The 20,837-nt window shown below is 37.6% G+C and overlaps 1 protein-coding gene across 7 annotated transcripts in view; it reads left to right on the plus strand.

Annotated features, from left to right (window-relative positions):
- The window catches only part of MYO6 (myosin VI), a 183,743-nt gene that overhangs the window by 78,103 nt on the left and 84,803 nt on the right, over positions 1-20,837 (plus strand). For all 7 annotated transcript variants that reach the window (XM_058307050.2, XM_058307052.2, XM_071218553.1 and 4 more), the window contains 4 exons: positions 7,709-7,778; positions 14,659-14,732; positions 16,769-16,898; positions 19,172-19,277. In XM_058307050.2, coding sequence (XP_058163033.1) covers positions 7,709-7,778; positions 14,659-14,732; positions 16,769-16,898; positions 19,172-19,277 — 380 coding nt within the window. The remainder of the gene's footprint in view (positions 1-7,708; positions 7,779-14,658; positions 14,733-16,768; positions 16,899-19,171; positions 19,278-20,837) is intronic.

Here is a 20,837-nt window from a genome sequence, read left to right on the forward strand (position 1 = left end):
GAAAAACAAGGTGGATCTCTCATGAGGTCTTTTCACAGAGAAAACTATTCTGTTACTGTAAACAACCCAGGAATCTAAATGCATAATATATAATGTGCCATATTAGAAGAGGCCAATTAAATACACCCTCAGGAAAGAAAAGTCAAAGTGTTTTTAGTTTTTCCTCTTATTAACAAGTACCTATTTATACTTACAGTGTAGTACATGCTAAAAAATGCCAACTAAAAAAACCTGATACATTGTATTCTTGTTTTCATTCGTCTCAAGGTATTTATTAATTTTGCTTGTAATTTCTTCTATGACCCACTGATTATTTAAGAGTCTATTGTTTAATGCCCATGTATTTGTGAATTTTCTCTTTTTCCCATCCATTATTGATTTCCAGCCTCATTCAGTTATGATCAAAGAAAGTTCAGTCTTTTTACATTTTCCTGAGACCTGTCGTGTGACCCAACATATGGTCTATTCTGGAGTAACAGTTTTGCATATAAAATCTATTTTGTCTGATATTAGTTTCCCTTCTCCAGATCTTTTTAGTTTTTTTTTTTTTTTGGTTACTATTTGCATGGAATATCTTTTCCAGCCTTTCCTTTTCAACCTTACGTTTGAGGTGAATTTCTTGTAGACAGTACATAAATGGCTCATTTTTTTTTTTAATCCATTCTGTCAGTCTGTTGGGGGATTCAGACCATTAACATTTAATGTTATTATGTTATTACTCTAAAGGTATTACTTTTTTTATCCTTTGGCTTTCCATTGCCATATCCTATTATTATCTGTTTTTTACTCTTTATGTTACCCTTACTAATCTTTATTTCTACACTGTTCTCCAAGTCTCTTGTCTTTTTTTGTTTTTTGTTCTCCTTTGAGACTGTAGCACTTTAGTATCTCTAGTAAATATGATCTTTTGGTAACATACTCTGTTTTTATCTGTGAAGACTTTAAACTCACCCTCATTTTTGGAGGACAGTTTTGGCAGATAAAGAATCCTTACTTGGCAGCTCTTTCTTTCAGTACCTTAAATACATCATACTACTTTCTTCTCATATCCATGGTTTCTGATGAGAGATTGGCACTTAGTTTTATTGCAGTTCCCTTGTATGTGATGCATTGCTTTTCTCTTGCTACTTTCAGAATCCCCTTTTTATCTCTGGAATTTGTTATTCTGAATAGGAGGTGTCTTGGGGTAGGTATATTCAAATTTATTCTCGTTGGGGTTCATTGTCCTTCTTGGTGATATTTAAGTGTTTCGTAAGGGTTGGGAGGTTTTCAGTCACTTCTTTCTCAAATTCTGTCTGCCTCTTTTCTGTTCTCTTCTGGGACTCCGATAACACATATGTTTGTGCATTTTTCATTGTCGTTCAATTCCTTTAGTACTTCTTCCATTTTTTTCATTCTTTTCTCTTTCTATTCTCTGTCTTTTCAAGTTCAGATGCTCTGTCCTTCAAGTCACTAATTCTGGCCTCTATCAATTTAAATCTGCATTATATGCCTCTAATTTTTTGTTATCATTTATTTATTTTTATTATTTTTATTTTTATCCCCTCTGGAATACCTCATCTTCTTTAGAAGGCACCAGGAACCAAACCCAGGACCTCCCATGAGGGAAGTGGTTGCCCAATTGCTTGAGCCATATCCACTCCCTCTAATGTATTTTTAATGTCATCTTTTGTATCTTTCATTCCCATAAGTTCTGTTACTTTTCTTTGCAGGCTTTCAAATTGTTCTTTATAGTCACTCAGTGTCGTCTTAATATCCTTTTCTCTTCTCTTTAGTCATATTTTCCTTCAATTCTTTCAATTAATTTAGGAACTTTGTGTGATTATCATTGATTTGTTGTCTTAAATCCTGTGTCTCATCAGGAACTTTGGTTTGTTCCTTTGGTTGGGCCATCTCTTCCTGTTTTTTTTACTATGGCTTGTCTTTTTTTACTAATGTCTAAGCATCTCAATACATTGGTGAATTTACTCTGACCATCACTTTCTCTTGTCTAGTGGTTTTGTTTCACAGCTCTTTGATTTTTGGTTCAATTTATTCTAAGTCTTTAAAATTGTGCAGCTTAAGTTGTCACAGTAGGACCAAGGACTGACTAATGGGGCTCAGATCCACTCCAAGGTGTCTGGGGTAAGGCTCCAAAGAGTGTTTTTTCTCCTTGCAATTTCCTGGCCGGCTAGGAGATGGCGCTCTTCGGAGACTCTTTCCACAGAGGTGTCTCTACCTCAACTTGCCCATGACTCTGGTCTGGCTGAAGCTGAGACTCAAAGCAGGCTCTGCTGGCCAAATTCACTGAAGAGAAACTACTCTCTGCCTTCCACTGCACCCTTCCTTTTCCCAGGGAGGAAGATGTCTGTTCCCCTCTCAGTTGGCTACAGTGAGCCACAGGCTTTATCCAGGCTGTTTGCCTTTAGGCTAGAGGATGGGTGTCGTTCCCCTTCCATGGGGGTTAGCAACTCATGGCTTCTTCGTTTCTCTGTCCCTCTTCCCTACTGGAGGATGTGCCACACTCTCCTGGTCTGCAGATCCCTAAAGCAGATCCCTTAGACAGCTTTTTGCCCATCCTGTATTGGTTTTGTGAGAGACTTGAGTCCTGCCTGCCTGCTCTGACACCATTTCCTCTGCAGTTCCAGGGATTGATTTTTTTTTTTTTTAAGATTTATTTTATTTATTCCCTGCCCCATTCCCCCTGTTGTCTGCTCTCTCTGTCCATTTGCTGTGTGTTCTTCTGTGTCTGCTTGTATTCTCATTAGGCAGCTCTGGGAACTGATCCTGGGACCTTCCAGAGTGGGAGAGAGGCGATTACTCTCTTGCGCCACCTTAGCTCCCTGTTCTGTACATCTTATTTTCTCTCCTCTTTGTCTCTTGTTGAGTCACCTTGCTGCACCAGTTCTCCTCAACGGTTGGCACTCCTGCGTGGGGCGGCTTTCCCGTACAGGGCAGCACTCTGCGTGGGCCAGCTTGCCAGGGGTTGATTTTAATCTTAATTTCCCCCATACTTTATGATTGTAAAGAATAAGTTTTACAGTATAATAATTAATTGGTTAAAAAAGTCAAAGAGAAGCAATCCTTTACCTAGATATTTCATGGTCTAGAGACTATCAGCCTCTAAATATTATTAGAAAATTAACTGCATAGAGTGATGGAGCAGTAAAGTAGACTTTTGAGTTGGTGTAATAGAAACATATTGGAGGAAGTGGTCATCTCGGCTGGGAAACACGTCTTCAATGAAGCAGTGACTTTTTCAAATTGTTTGTGAGCCACGTTAAGAAATAGATTTTATGTTGCAAAGAGTATATGTATCGTGTCTGTGTATTCATAAACTCAAACAGTTGATCAAATGAAACATCCTTACCACACGCTATGCATTCCAGTATTTTCTCATCTCCAAAAGTGTTGTATATGACCCTCTAAATTGATTTCATACTCCATATCTGAAGCAGACTGACCTTCAGGCTAAAGCCATAGGTATAAAGAATATAAGGGTCCAAATCTTCTGTTCCCTATCTAATTTTGCCAACCAACACTCCCCTTTCATTTTGCTATTCACTGTTACTCCTCTTCCTTCCTCCCCTTTGGCAGTGTTTATTAAATCCTCACTATTAGCCAGGTGGTGTTTGGGTCTCAGTGTTATTGCATACAGTACTCGTTTTGTCTGGAATGCCACTATCCATAGCTCCTTGCTTAGCAAATACTTATCTTTCAAAGCTCTTGCCAAGGTCACCTTCTTTATGGAAATACTGTTGATATTTCCATACATACCCAATCTCTTCCTCCTTCATTCCATATGATAGAACTGATCATCAATTACCTCTTCCTCTGAGGAGTGGGATAAACTCTTAGCTTTCCTATAATACTTTATAGTCGTTATTTTGTATCTCCCCCCTCCCTTCTAGACTGTAATCTTCTTAAGTACAGAATCTATTTTTTTTTTAGGGTTTTATTTTTGTAATAATATACTTTATTTTCAGAGGTTTAGATTTACAGAAAAATTACCCTGAATATATAGGGAATTCCCATAACCCCCCACATCCACACACATAGTTTCCCCTATTATTAGCATCTTATATTAGTGTGGTACATGTTTTAAAATTGATTAACCAATATTGAAGCATTGCTACCGACCAAAGTCTGTAGTTTACATTGTGGCTTACACTTTGTGCTGTACAGTTTTATGTAGTTTGACAAATGTATAACGTCATGGTCTGTCATTGCAGTATCATATCAAACAGTTTCACTGCCCTAAAAATGCCCTGTGTTCCACCTATTTATCTGTGCTCCCCCCCACTTTCTGAACCACTGGCAACCACTATCTTTATAACAGTGTTACAGGTTCTTCCATTAACATAAGGCAATAACTACAATAACAATAAATCTATTTTAGTCCATGGTTACACTCCCCCCCTTATATTTGTTTATTCCTCAGTGTCAGTGGATTTGTTATGATGTCTCCTCTGACCCCTTCAGGTTCGAAGGGGACTTAGATATTATGGGCAGATGGAAGGAATTGTTGTTGTTGTTGTTTTTTAAGAGATATATTTTATTTATTTATTTCTCCCCACCCCCTCATTGTTTGCATTTGCTGTGTCTGTTCGTCTTGTTTCTTTAGGAGGCACTGGGAACCAAACCTGGGACTTCTGATACGGAAGGGAGGTGCCTAATTGCTTGAACCACCTCCGTTCCCTGCTTTGTTGTGTGTCTCATTGTGTTTTTCTACTTCTGTCTCTTGTTGCATCGTCTTGTTTTGTCAGCTTGCTGCATCTGCCTATCATGTCAGCTTGCTGTCTTGCTTGTCCTCTTCAGGAGGCACCAGGAACCTCTGCTCCTGCTTTTATGTGCCTCTCATTATGTTTTTCTTCTGTCAGCTTGCCATGCCTGCCCTTTGCTCCAGCTTATTGTCTTCTTTAGGAGGCACTGGGAACCAAACCTGGTCAGGATCTCAATCACTTGAGCCACATTCGCTTCCCAGAAGGAATTGTGTTGCTTGCAGTTATAGATTCACCTTGTTTTTTGGGGTGGGACTTGTCCACTATCATTTTGTCAGTTGTCTACGGCAAGCCCACAGACTTGGAGAGTGTGGATTCTGCTGGGATTCAGGGCTCAACCAGCATATGAACCATTCAAAAATTTAAGTATCTGAGAGATATATTTAATGGGTATATTGAGACTTACTGGTTCAAATAAAAGGAGTAGAAGAATCATGAGTCAGGGAGTTATATATGAGTATAGCTATGTTACTTTGGGGAAATAGATTATCATATATTCCCAGATAGGTCCACTGAGGGGTGCTGATTTCATGAGGCTGTGTGCCTTGCCTCTGGTGTCTGGACATCCCTAGAGCCCTCAGAACACTTTTGTTTGAGGCTTTTTTTTTTTTTACTGTGGCAGTTAGTGAAACCTTCCTGAGACCTGCAAAAGCATAACCTCTAGAGTGACCTCCCAACCCAATTTGAAATCTCTTAGCCATAAAAACCCTTTTTTATTTAATATTTCCCTACAGGGTCAAGTTTACTTGTTTGTTCTGTCATTGGTGCTTAATGTACTGTTTGACACATGGTAGGTGTTCAATGCTTAGTGATCCAAGTGTGCTTTTGTTGCAGTTTGAACCTTATGCTTATGCATTCTGCTTTTATTAATTGATAATCTTTTTTTTTTTTAGAAGGTATGGGGGATTGAACCCAGGATGATGGGAAGCAGGTACTTGACCACTGAGCTACATCTGCTCCCCAGTGAGAGTTGTTTTTTTTTTTCATTTGTTTTCATTTTTTGTTTGTTTTTAGGAGGTACTGGGGATCAAACCCAGGACATTGTACATGGGAAGCAGGCACTTACCTGCTTGAGAGCTACATCTGCTTTCCCCATGATATTTCTTTTGATAAAAAAAAAAGGCTCCCCACCCAAGAGAAGACAACAGTTGCCACGACGAAACAGATGTTCTCTTTCTCTCTGTCTAGGCAGTGAAGGGGAGGGCAAGATGGAGGCTGGTGAAAATTTTGGGAGATGAAGAAGGGAGAGAAACCATCTTCCATGATTCATTACTGTCCTTTCAGCCCTGCTCTTAACCTTCCTCTTCTAGGAATTGTTTGTTCCACCCTGTCATCTGAACACTTACAGCTTCTTTATGTCACATGACTCCTGTGGGGAGTCCTTCCCTCTGTTGCCATGGCTGCGATTTCTGAATGCATTTTTCTGTAAAGTCAGTGTTATAAATTGTGGATTGGTTTTATAATTCCATTAATGTACTTAATGTACTTTATAGATTGCTTCTGCTTTTGTGGTCTGACCTTGAATCCAAATAATTAACTTCCAGAGGTTTTAGAGCACAATAGTTTTCTCAGTTGAATGTGGTTCAAACTGAGGTAGTCCCAGCAGCCTGGATTTCACTGCATAAACTACAGCAATGGCCTGGATATATACTCCTCACTTACATAGACCTACAAATATTATTTTTAATAATAGAGTCTTTTTTTTCTTTTAGTTTTATTTGCTCTGGTTTAGTGCTTCAACCACAAGAGTAATTATGATTGTTTGAGAAGCATAAAAATTGGTATATCTGATTATCTGATTGCTACTTTTTCCTTTCTAAAAACAATGAAATTGTATATATAAACTATAATTTTTATATTAAAAAACTAATAATTCAGATAGCTTACCTATGTAAATTAAAAAAAAAGATTTTATTTCTTCTTTATTTATTCCCATCCCTCCTCGTTTGCTCTCTTTGTCTGTTCATTGTATGCTCTCTGTATTTGCTCATCTTTTTTTAGGAGGCACCAGGAACCGAACCTGTGAGAACGAGGTGCCCAATCGCTTGAGCCACTTCCCTGCATGTTGTGTGTCTCATTATTTGTGTCTCCTTGCTGCATCAGCTCATTGAGTCAGCTTGCTGTCTTCTTTAGGAGGCACTAGAAACTGAACCTGGGACCTCCCTTGTGATAGACAGGTGCCAACTCCTTGAGTCACATCTGTTTCCCTTACCTATGTAAACTTAAAGTTAAGATGCTTAATTGCAGGCAGTGGACTTGGCCCAGTGGTTAGGGCATCCGTCTACCACATGGGAGGTCTGCGGTTCAAACCCCGGGCCTCCTTGACCCGTGTGGAACTGGCCCATGTGCAGTGCTGATGCGTGCAAGGAGTGCCCTGCCACGCAGGGGTGATACCCGCGTAGGGGAGCCCCACGCACAAGGAGTGCGCCCTGTAAGGAGAGCCGCCCAGTGCAAAAGAAAGTGCAGCCTGCCCTGGAATGGTGCCACACACACAGAGAGCTGACACAACAAGATGATGCAACAAAAAGAGAAACACAGATTCCCATTCCGCTGACAGCAACAGAAGTGGACAAAGAAGACTCAGCAAATAGACACAGAGAAGAGACAACCGGGGTGGGGGGCGGGGGGGAGGGGAGAGAAATAAATAAATAAATAAAAATCTTAAAAAAAAAAAAGATGCTTAATTGCATTACTTCACTCTAGGTATTATAGCCTAGGATGCTTATTTACTGTTATTGATTTCATATTCAGGGTAATAGTGAATTATATATTTGACTAAAATTATTATCCTGGTTTTGGGTTAGTGACTTTATAAATAGTAGAATATTTATTATTTTTTAATGAAGAGTATATCGTTGCCATTATTACAATATATGCAAACAATTAAGCTCCTTTATTTTTATTGTTCTTTATAATCCTCAAGTTTAATCTTTTGTTTCGTTTGTTAGACATTTTTGGCTCTTATAAACCAAGTGTTTCCTGCAGAAGAGGACAATAAAAAAGATGTGGAGGATAACTGTAAGTATCAAGTTAAATATTTTTAATACTTCTCGGTACAGAAAAGGAAATAGTTCTAAAAATAAATTAGTGATTATATAATAGCAGTACAATATTAAATCAGAAAAAAATGTAGGGTGTTCACATGAAAATTCATGTGATTGTAGGAGCTCAAATATCCTAAATTCATTTTTGTCTCACATTAGCACTTTGGTGGAAGAGTCTTTGAATGTCTTTTTAGTGTTATTTCAGTTGTGTAAATGAGGGCAGTGGTAACAATTTACTCTGAGGCTTGAACTCAAGGTATCTTGTTGAGAGTCCCCTCCCACCCTTAGATGGCTGCCTCATGTTTGCTGTTTGTTATTATTTTTTTGAAGATATATTTTTTAAATTTATCCACCTCATTGTTTGTTGTTGCTTTCTGCTCTCTGTGTCCATTTGCTGTGTGCTCTCTGTGTCTGCTCATCTTCTCTTTAGGAGGCACTGAAAACTGAACCCGGCACCTCCCATGTGGAAGAGAGGCACTCAATCACCTGAGCCACCTCAGCTCCCTGGTTTGTTGTGTCTCTCATTGTCTTTCCACTTTGTGTCTCTTATGTTGTGTCATCTTGTTGCGTGAGCTTGCCCTCCCTGCCTTCTGTGACAGCTCACCTTCTCCAGGAGGCACTGAGAACGGGACCTCCCATGTGGTAGGCAGCAGCCCAATTGCTTGCGCCACATCCATTTTTAAAAAATAAGTATGATTAATCCACTCCCCCAGATGACTCCCTCATCTGTCTGCTTGTTATCTGTTCTCTGTGTCTGCTCACTATGTCTACTCATTGTGTCTGGTTGTGTTCTTTAGAAGGCATCAGTAACTGAACCCAGGATTTCCTATACGGGAAGCGGGTGCCAAACTGCTTGAGCCACACTCCCTGCTTGTGTCCGCTTGTTGTGTCTGTTTCTTGTGTTTGCTTGTTGCATCAGCTCATCTTCTTTTGGAGGCACTGGGAACCAAACCTGGGACCTCCCATGTAGGAGGCAGGCACCCAACTGCCTGAGCCATGTCTGTTACCCCTTGCTCATTGTATTTTTGCTCATCATTTTGCTTCTTTTCTGCTCATTGTTTTTGCTTGTTGTCTGCTTGTTTTTTCTTTAGGAGGTGCCAGGAACCAAACCTGGGCCCTCCCATGTGGGAGGTGGGTGCTCAACTCCTTCCTCCTTGCTTGTCTTTTTGTTTTTGCTCATTGTCTGCTTGCTGTATTCTTATTGCCTGCTCTTTGGTTTTGCTCTTATTTTCTTGTCTGCTTTTTGTTTTTGCTTGTTGTCTGCTCATTGTTTGTTTGTCTTCTTTAGGAGGTATTGGGGACCAAATCTGGGACCTCCCATGTGGGAGGTGGGCATTCAACTGCTTGAGCCACATTTGCTCCCTTGTTAAGTTGTTTATTTATTTATCTATTTTATTATTCTGCCCCTCTTGTTTGCACTTGCTGTCTGCTCTCTGTGTCTGCTCATTTTCTCTTTAGGAGGCCCCGGGAACCAAACCTGGGACCTCTTATGTGGGAAAGAGGTGCTCATCGTTTGAGCCACCTCAGCTTCCTGCTTTGATGGGTCTCTCATTGTCTTTCCTCTTTATGTCTCATTGCTGCAACATCTTGTTGCATCAGTTTGCTGTGCCTGCCCATCATGCCAGCTCGCTGTCTTGCTCATCTCCTCCAGGAGGCACAAGGTACCAAACCTGGGACCTCCCATGTGGTAGGCAAGAGCTCAGTCGTTTGAGCTACATCTGCTTCTCAAGAGTTTTGAAAGAGTTATTTTGAACCCCCATCTAGAAACAGACAATTTATGTAGTATATGTTGTTCAGTATTTGGAAGTTAACTCAACAGGAATAATTTAATGTCAGTATTTAAAGTAAATAAATTTTAAAAAGTACTTTGTAGCAACTACTAATTGAAAATTGATTTAAGAACATTGTATTAAAATGCAACAGTCACTTGGTTTATAAATATCTTAACATGGTTGCTGGGAAAAAATTTTTTTTCTGTTTAGTGAACAGCCATGATTTATTACTATATTTTAAAGATTACGAAGTGATCATATTTCAATTTTTGTCAATATTTAAAGTTCATGCCAGTTTTCATATTTATCTCATATTAAAAATGCCAATGTATTATAAACTCTCCATTTAAAGAAAATGGTAAGAGAAAGGAATAGGTTTGTCCTGTTGATTCTGTCTGGATTTCACATTTGGGTAAGCCTTTGACATTCCCATGTTACAGTAGAGATAGTGTGGAGTAGCAGATCAGTGGGAGAGCCAGGACCATGGAATCAGGTAAGCTTGAGTTTAGATTAAGACCGTGCTGTGGGCAATTTATCTGTTACCTTTTGAGCTTCTCATATATAAAGCAGGAGTAATAATGTATATGTTGTGTCTTAGAGGTTATGTATTTAAAATGCTTCGCCTAATGTCTGACCTCTTATAGGCTCTCAATAAATGATACCTGTTCACGAAACTGAGAAAAAAATGTGGAACTCCCTCGTTTTCCATAATTGCCGGAGAAGTTGCCTGATGGAACAATAATTCTGAACAGCAATCAGAACAAAATAAAAAGAGTAATAAGACTATACCTAAAATAAGAGAAAAAATTCTCCTTCTGGTAAAACTTGTTAGGAGATGCAGAACTGGGAATCAATCCATTCCATATATTAAAATGTAAAAAAATGTCTAGATGTCCATATGTAGCTAAATATAATAAATATTAAATGGTTTTGAATTATTTTTAGCATCCCCTTCGTTTTTTTTGAGGTACCAGGGCCAAGGATTGAACCCAGGATCTTGTATGTGCGAAGCCCTTATTCAATCACGGAACCACACTGGCTGCCCTGAGTTGGTTCTTCCATTTGTTTGCCCATTGTTTGTTTTAGGAGGCACTGGGAACCGAACCTGGGTCCTCCTGTGTGGGAAGCAGGTGCTCAACTTCTTAAGCCACATCTGCTTCTATTAGCCAATTTTTAAAACTAATATTTTAAAGCATCCTCCCTCTTGTTCCTTCATCTTGGTACACTTGTCCAACTTTTAAATTTTCTTAACCGTGGTATGAATTTGCTACCTCTTGTGGGTGTTTTCTTTGATGATACCAGACAGCAATAATGGTAATGTGTTGATGTTCACTATCCTCATCGTACTGTAGGTCAATGCTACTGAAGTGCCTTTTTTGAAGCTATATCATTATCACAGCTTCAGGGGTTGAGTTTAGAATGTAGGATGTCCAGCTCAAGTGGTTCTATCACTAATTAGTTCTTTTGTCTGAGGCATGCCATCATACTGGTTGTCCTCTGCCAAATGACTCATTGGCGTTCTGTCTTAGGGTCTAATAATGCGAATTCCAAAATACTTTCCTCCTCTCTCCATGATGATAACAGTATAATGGTTAAATGCTTGATGTCTATAGAGAGCATTCAGGACTATGTGATAATGATTCTATTGAAATAGACATGCATCGTCTTTTGATAGTGCCCTGACAGTGTAGCAGATTCTATCATCTACTTTTAGCTCTGTTTTCTATATTGAGGGTTTTATATGTTAAATTAATATTAGCATGTTAATGTTGCCTTTTTACTTTTCTTTTGGGCATTAATGCTGGAATAGGAAAATAATTCAGGATGTGAAGTCAGTATTTAAAAGGAAAATAATAGCTTTTTTAAATTCCAATTTTAAGCTACTCTTACTTACATCATATATGATATCATTTATGATTGGTACCTGTTAGAAGTGGAGAATAATATAGACTGTAAATCCTAAATGTTGCCTGACTCAGTCTCTATTTCAGTAATGAAATGACTTCTACAAAAATATAAATGTAGAATTGGTAAACTTGTACTGTGTTGAAATTGTTAGTTGGTTCCTTCTTTTTCTTTCAAGAATCTAGAACTGTAAAGAAAAATTAGGGTCTTAAATCCTCAGACAAGTCCCTAGTCAGATCCTCTAAGTGATAACAAAGTTCTACTCAGTCTTCATTAGAAATTTGGTATGTTGAAATTATTGTTGTTTTACCAAAATGCTACTTACTGAGTTTATAAAGAAATAAACTGTTTATTGTTTTATTTATATGCATCTTATTTTTTAAATATTGTTTTAAATTTTTATTGTCTTTTTAGTATAAAATAAATCTATGAATAATTAGGCATAAAAGGCAAATGGTTCACATAAAGGATTGCATGCAAGTAGCCTCACCAAGTTTTGCTAGAGTTGACTACTAGCAGGAGGAAATTAGGGGGAGCAGGAAGCTATTTCTGAGACTCTTGTGAACATCCCTAGGTCTATAATCAGAGAGGCTTACACAGTGTTACTTACTGTTAACCATTTGGCAAACTGAGGCAAATATTTTCTTTTCTGTCTTTCCTTTTTTTATGTCTTCATGAAAATGCAATATCCTTAGATGATTTAAGGGGAAGATCAACCTGTCCAAATTTGAATTGTCATTGGCAGATATATCACTGGTTAGGGATTTATTTGAGAATGTGGGTAGTGAGTGTGGATGGAGTTAAAGACAGGAGAGCAGTCAGCAGTCATTGACATGTCAGTGTAAGTTTGTATGATTAGCTTTCTCAAGGGAAGTGTCCTGTGAGATTGGAATTCTTAGAGAAAGTAGAGAGAATTTCATACAACCAGGTACTTCAGAGGCAGATGAGGGATGGGGGTGGAGTACAGAAGAGTGCTCAGATAAGGAAGTGGAAACATATAGAAACAGGTTCCTGGGGGATAAGTGTTGAAGAGCAGCAGGGTAGAGAAGGAGATGAACTAAAACCCAAACCAGATGTAACTCTGCTTCCTCTTGCCTCCCTTGTCCTTCCTCAATGCAAAGGAAAGCTGTCATTCAGCTCTTAGGAGGTTCTACCCACTTACCTGTTTTGTTCTGTCTTAAGTGGCAGAAGAAAGCAGTGAGACATAAGTGGTTGGAAAGTGAACTGGCTGCATTACATGAATGCAGAAACCTGGCATGCTTTGTTGGGATAGGTATACCAAGCGGCTCTTGTTTTACAGCTTTGGTTAGGTGTTGAAGTGTATGCTAATGCAAACAAACAAACAAACATCAGGCAACATCCTGTCCTCAAGGATTTGGTTTAGTAACTGTAATGAATTAAATCATGTCCCTCATAAAGACATGTTCAAATCCTAACTTAATCCCTGCTCCTATGAGTGTGATCTTTGAAGATGTTATTAGTTAAGATAAGGCCAAACTGAACCATGGTGGGACATAATCCAGTATGACTAGATTCCTTAGAAGCAGGGGAAATTTGGACACAGTCATCGATAGGAGACAGAAGGCAAATGGCCATGTGACAGAGATAGACATGAGTTATGGATTTCTGGCAAGCCACTTGAATGCTACAGACTTCAAAGGAAGCATCCATGGCTTTGCTGACATCTTGCTTTTAGACTTGTAGCCTCCAAAACTGTGAGAGTAAATTTCTATTGTTTAAGCCAACCAATCTTTAGTATTTGTTATAGCATGCTTGGAAAACTAAGACTGCAATCAAAACCAGAAATGTAAAAATATATTTGTGATACCAGCTGAACGTGGTTAACACCATAAAGAAAGTACAAAGAAGAGAGTAGTTCTGGTGAGGAAGTGAAGAAATAGGGGAAGTATTATTTGTGAGATATTATTTGAATTGACCTTAAAGCCTAGGTAAGATTTTTGATACCTAGAGTTGTAGGGAATATTCTAGGCAGAAGGTAATGCATGATTTGAGTTTGATAAATAATTTAGTGTGCTTACAAGTTAGCCCATGTTAAAGGGAGTTTTGGAAAATGATATGAAAAGGACAGTTGAATGCAGGTTTATTAAGGGCCTTGAATATCCGATTTGTATACTTTGGTCGTTGATTGAGACACACTGATTTTTTTTTGGGGGGGGGAACAAGAGTTATATTTAATGTAGGACTGTAGTTTAGTTAGATTAATGTGCCATGTAGGATAGATTAGAAAGAAGAGAGACTGAGGCAATAAATAAGAGTCTATTATGATGAGACCTAAACCAGAACTGTTATAGAAAGTCTAAGAAAGAGACATTTGATGAGATTCGGATTATGCTCATGTTTAAGTGCCTACCATGAACCTGGCACTGTGCTATACTTTTGTTACATGGTATAAAGACTTGGAAACTGCTTTAGAGCAAGGATGCTTTAGAGCAAGGAGAGAGATGGTCCCAGTGGTGACTAAGATTTACAGTCTGGATGACTAAAAAAGTGAAAGTACTACTAATAAAAACACGTGGTCCAAAGGATGAATGGTTTTAGTGTCTACTCTAGCATGTGGTGGTAATGTAGAAATGTAGTTCAGGAAATTAGAGGGCTGGGAGAATAGATTGTGAGCCAACTCTGGCACAGTAGTAGAATAGACATCACAAAAACAATGTTTCTGTCCTAAGTCTGCCATTAATTAGCTGCATATCTTGGGTTAAAGCATATAAAATTTCTCTAGAACTCTTCATCCTATCAGTTGTGAGGGACTGGGTGAATGATCTGATGGGTTCTTTCTGGTTATAAAATTTTATCTTTTGTGTTTTATTTGTAAAATTGTGAGTATTAGACTAGATTAGTGTCATCACTTCATTCTGTAAAAAGGGTATTAAAATCAGTGCCAACTAAAATAGTACTTCATTTGTACTCCAGTTGGTTCTTGGCTTTTTAACCAATATTCATCAATAGACTGGATTTACTTAGCTGGCTTGATATTCATTGCTTAAGACAAACATAAACTGGATATATTTTAAATAAGCCTCTGGGTTTTACATGTACCAGAGTTTTTAAAAAGATGGAATTAAATATAACCTAATGTGGATTTTAGCCTGGGTCAAAGTGACTTTTTTTACTTGCTTTTCCAAATATCTAATGATTTATAAATTTATGTCTTAGGTTCACTAATGTATCTAAATGAAGCCACACTTCTCCATAATATCAAAGTTCGGTATAGTAAAGACAGAATTTATGTAAGTATTTTAACTACAGTTTAAATTTTTGTGGGGATAATTATTGTACATTGTACATTGATTTTTGTTCTGCTTTAGATTTTCTAAAGGCAATCATACTTGATCTGAGCCTGTTGAATAGAATGTGAATTCCTTGAGAACAAGGATTTTTATCTCAGTTTGCGTCTCTAAGTTCAGGGCTTATAACATGCTTTTCTTGTGGTAGGCATCCAATAAATATTTGTGGACTGAAATAATTTAGAACAAACATCATCTGATGTCTTTCATACTTAAAAATGTCCAATTTGATTATTTAATAAGTCACTATAATTATTTTGTATTTTGAGGATTTTCAGTATCACTGTGTAGATATGTTTAATTAATTTACTTTCTACATTGTTCTGGGAGAATTTAAGGCAGCATTGAATGAACATATATTGAAATAAAATGTTTGGATGAGAAAAAATATATAAATTAGAACAGAAGATATTTCTGAAGATGCTGGCCATAGTTGCAGTGTTTCATTAGGTCCTAACAGACACCTTACCTTAAAAATCCTGAATATTAAAAAATGAGAGAGAAATGATTTTAATGTAGATAGTCAGGGTTTGAACCAACTCATTCAGGTGGACACTTAACTAGTATGCTTTAAGTATAATTATTCACTGGACAGTGTATGAGATTTTATTCTAATATGACTTAGTGGTAGATTACTTTGTTGGGTGGAGATAAATTACTCCATTGTGGTTCTCCTGTTATAAAGATGGGACTCTTAACACATGGCTTCTTTGATACCTCCCAGATCAAATGACAGTCTTAATCTTTTATAACACTATCAATTTGTCTAATTGTACTTACTTAATTCTGAGTAAATTACATTTAGTCTTTGCCATCTGTTCAAGTAGTGACAGGTGGGAAATAGAATTTATCTAGTCTTTTCCAGGGATGTACTTGACATCTTTGAGTTATATACAGTTTTAAGACTTTACTTTCCTCCTTGAACTTTTCAAAATCAACTGAGTAAAGAGTTTATTTAGGTTAAAATGTGGCTATTCTTGATTAGAAACATATTTAGAATCAAAATTCATTTGGTCAGCCGACTCATATTGAGCATTTGTTGTGTACTATCTGCTGTTTGAGGTACTGAAATAATGCAGATTTTTAAACTTGTGTGGTTAAAACAGTTTAACTTATAATAAATAAGGTGAAAGGTAATTTGGACACAACCAGGAGATATCTGAAGTAGAACTGAACACAATTTTTTCTTTACAATTTTTACTTCAATTCAACCAGTTTTAGGTTCTGATAGAGGAATTTTTTTTTTCAGTTGAGCAAATTTTAATTGTTTTTAAACTCTTCTTGAAATTTGGAGACCTTTTTACTTTCACAAGATTATTATAACTTGTTTTTATTTGGGGTAATTTGTTTTCATTTGGGATGTTTATTCAAAAATTTAATACCCAGGGGATTTTCATTGGCCTTTTAATGTTTCCTGTGTGCAGTGGCTGTGACCATTAATAACTGAAGATTTACATGCAGCAAATCCTTCTAAATTAAAAAAAAATTAGTTTTTTTTCCCCCACCTTGGGTTCAGTTGACTTACAAGTCTTTGCTAAATTGTATGATTGATAGAAACAGTTATCTAGTGACATTATGTTTTTGTTTCTCGTGTAGTATCTCTATCTCTTTGGAGAACTGAGCAGAATATAGGGTTATTCATAGCTTTTTTTTGATCCTTCTCCTTCTGAGATGTTTACAGTTGGGCAAATGACTGCTGTTAGATGGTGGCTATCTGGGATCAGTAACTCCTGTTTGGAGAGCCAGTATTTTCAAAGATAAGTGAAGTCATGATTGGCATGCTTTTTCCTAGCCAGTTGTGCCTTTTAAGTACAGAAACCATTAAAAATCAGCAGTACATAAATATAGGCATGATTACTATAATATATGGAAGAGAAGGAAGCAATTTGGGAATGGATAAGATCCATTTATTTTGTTTTATTTCTTTCTAAATGAAAATAGTAATTTAAAAATTTTATGTTTATGCTTTTCTTATTTAGACATATGTTGCGAACATCCTGATTGCAGTGAACCCATATTTTGACATACCTAAAATATACTCATCAGAAGCAATAAAGTCTTATCAAGGAAAATCTCTTGGGACAATGCCCCCTCATGTCTTTGCAATTGGTATGTAGTTTAATTGTACCTTAGTTTATGTCTTTCCTTCTGTTTTCTTTGTTTTTCTTTTGCCTTAGGAAAATGTGCGATGAATTGTACATATTTCAGAGGGCCTGTGTTCATTTTGGGTCTGTTGACATTGTAAGGAGCATTTATCTTACGGGGAAGAGTACCTTTGTAACCAAATCAGGGTAGTCATTCATTATCTTTGTTAAATACCTGTGTCCTCTTAGGTTCTTGTTAACTTCCCAACATGATTAGTTCCATTTGAAAAGTGCCTTCCTTCACAGGAAGTGTTGAGTTCCAGGCTTTTCACTGCTACCCAGGCTAGTGCTTGTGAGCATGTTATTGTGCTCTAAGAGCAGACTTCTTCCATGCATTAACTTGCACCAGAGCTTCATAAAATGAAAGGATTGAAAGTGGTATATACGTCATATACCTGAGGAATCAACATGGGAAGAGAGATATAGTATCGCTGTCTTTGCCTCTCTTGGCCCCTTTCTCATCTTGAAGCACTGTATCTCTGAAGCACAGAGAGATGAAATTATTTGATCAAAATTAGAAATCCTGCTAACTTGACTGCATACACAGAGATGTTGGCGAACCTGGGATCCAGACATAAGCAGTAGTTAAATGATGTCATGTTTTGGTGGTACTTAATGCAAGTTGTCTCTCCTTGGGCTTTCCCTGCATTCCCGTTTCAGCCTGACCTGGCTTTACTTCCAGACTGGTTGACTTGCCTTCTCCTAGGCAGAGTAACTATGTCAGCCCAAGTCCCTGCAGCATCAAGTTGACTTTTTGTTCTAAGAAACTCTGATGGGCACTGGTATATTCTCTATTAACCAGCAAAAATGGGGGACAATCTCTAGAACCTGAATATGAGCAAACTCATCATTGGAGAGAAGTTCCATATTTAAAATGTAAATAAACCAACCTTCATTTTTAGCCTTTTAATGATAATAAAAAAGTATTTAGAATGATTCCACAGAAGTGGGTAGAAGAGAATACTGCAGCAGGTGTACTCTTGCATGTGGTTTATACTTGATCCTTACACTAAAAGCTGTTTGGAAAGGTAGCACATGTCTGAGGTGAGAAATGGTTGTCTTATAGGCCCAAATTGGTCAGGATCTAATTTTGAATTGAGATTATTTTAATTTAGGACTTCCTTAACAGAGTACTGAATTAAATTGTGTTCAAATTGTCCTTGTACTCTTAAAATTTAAGCAAGGTGTTTTATAGCCTAAATTGTTGGTATGTACTGAAGACAGTTAAAAATATACATAAATAATTGCATATGTGGAAATTTAAAGCAGTTAATTTTGCCTGTCTTTGAAGTGTCAATAAATTCTGCAATATGTTTGATAGTAGTTTGACAGGAAAAAATCCACAGATACATTTTGCAAGTATAATTCTTCTCTCAAGCAGAGTTTTTTGTTGCCAGGTTTTTAAATTGGAAGTTCATTACTTGCTTTCTTTAGGGACTTAATTAGTTATGCATAGTGAGCTTTTTTTTTTTTTTTAATCCCTCTGCAAATCTGTTCTGCTATCAGGGAAAGCTGGGGCATAGCTCCTAATAGGGAGTTATTTTAGAGCTATTTTAGCACAGAAATAAAAGTTGTTTGTTTATATTTCATATTACTCAACTTCCAGGGTAATAAGAGAGAGCAGTTTCAGTTAATACTTTAAGATATCCTAGGAAGCGGACTTGGCCCAGTGGTTAGGGCATCCGTCTACCACATGGGAGGTCCGCAGTTTAAACCCCAGGCCTCCTTGACCCGTGTGGAGCTGGCCCACGCGCAGTGCTGATGCGCGCAAGGAGTGCCGCGCCACGCAGGGGTGTCCCCCGCGTAGGGGAGCCCCACATGCAAGGAGTGCGCCCAGTAAGGAGAGCCGCCCAGTGCGAAAGAAAGCGTAGCCTGCCCAGGAATGGCGCCAAACACACGGAGAGCTGACACAACAAGGTGATGCAACAAAAAGAAACACAGATTCCCATGCCGCTGACAACAACAGAAGTGGACAAAGAAGAAGACACAGCAAATAGACACAGAGAACAGAAAACTGGGGTGGGGTGGGATGAGAGAGGGAGGGGAGAGAAATAAATAAATAAATCTTTTTTTAAGAAAAAGATATCTTTTGAACACTTTTGAATGCTTCTGTTTTAAAATTTTATTAACTGTAAATATGCATAATTATTTAAGGAGCAAGTACTCTTTGATTTTAAGTGAAATTTCTACCATTTAGAAAATTTGTAGTAAATATAAATTTCATCATTGTGTTTCTAGCTGATAAGGCTTTTCGAGACATGAAGGTGCTTAAGATGAGTCAGTCTATCATTGTATCTGGAGAGTCAGGAGCTGGCAAAACAGAAAATACAAAGTTTGTTCTAAGGTAAGTAGTCAGCTTATTGGAATATTATGAAACAAATTAACTTTTAATTTATTTGCATACTTTTTTTTAAAGATTTATTCATTTGTTTGTTTATTTCTCTCCCCTTCCCTCCCTCCATTGTCTGCTCTCTGTGTCCATTCGCTGTGTGTGTTCTTCTGTGTCTGATTGGATTCTTGTCAGCGGCACTGGGAATCTTTGTCTCTTTTTGTTGCGTCATGACGCTGTTGCGTCAGCTCCCTGCGTGTGCAGTGCCACTTCTGGGCAGGCTGTGCTTTTTTCACATGGAGTGGCTCTTCTTATGGGGCACACTTCTTGTGCGTGGGGCTGTCCTACACGGGGGACACTCCTACATGGCATGGCACTCCTTGCAAGTATCAGCACTATGCGTGGGCCAGCTCACCACATGGATCAGGAGGCCCTGGGTTTGAACTCTGGACCTCCCATGTGGTAGGTGGACGCTCTTTCAGTTGAGCCAAATCCGCTTTCTATTTGCATGGTTTTTTGACATAAATTTGAAATGGTGGGCTCAACCCCTTTTAAGAAACGGACACCTTATATGGAAGCTAAGCTATGGATTTTGAAAGCCAGCTCTGACATGTTATTTGCCTGGGGGTACTCCAGAAGACCAGAGCTGGTTATGCAGGTGGAAATCTAGGAGTGTTACTTCAGAATTCAACTTTTGCATTCTGTTTTCAATATCCCTGTTATTAGAACGGTTGAAACCATTTTTTACCTCATGCTTTTAATGGCTGGCCTCCTTGTTTCTCTTCACAGTGCTTCTGTTTGCTACTATCAAATTAAACTCTTTGCACTTTGTTTAGAATCATAGCATTTTTAAACTGGAAGGAATCATTGTACTCATTATAGTTTAGTTTTTTCAATTAACAGATCCAGAGAGGTTAAATCCATGGTGAAGCTACTGCTTGGACAGCACATTCTGAATTCTCACCAGTGTTGTTCCCACTGTCTTACAGTTCTTAATTGATTGTTGCATGTGACCCACTTTTTGAAATTTTGCTGTTCAGTGTGAAAATGTATAGGCTGTTAAGAGTTATTTATATAAAACCTATTTAAGAGTTTATTGGTTCATATTACCAGTAATTCTAGTTGGTGACTAGACTGCTTCCCAAATATCTTGAAATTCTAAGTGGTTCAGTTTCTTATTTTTTCTATCCCGTATGTTATAGTTGTGTGGTAAATCTATAGCTAATGTATAGTAAAGAAAATAATGTATATTTCAATTTAAAGAATGCGCTTTGTTTTCAAACATGTCAGGCAAATGCTGTTCCATCATCTTGTACTTCCAGTGTAGTATAACATGAATGATGGTAACTTCTCAGTTGTTCAGAGACAGATTGCCTTATTTTCTCTAGCCATAAATATCAAATTAATAAATTATCACAGAAGACTTTGGAATTCATGTAGAAGATAAATAATTCTGTGAGAAATGTGTATCTTATTTAAAACCAAATAAATTAGAACAGAGTATTTCCAAAAATGGTTTAAAAAAAGTAATGTTGATTTGAATGCTATAGACATTCCAAACAAAATTTTAGATGT

The sequence above is a fragment of the Dasypus novemcinctus genome, chromosome 11 (assembly GCF_030445035.2).
Source record: "Dasypus novemcinctus isolate mDasNov1 chromosome 11, mDasNov1.1.hap2, whole genome shotgun sequence".
NCBI lineage: Eukaryota > Metazoa > Chordata > Mammalia > Cingulata > Dasypodidae > Dasypus > Dasypus novemcinctus.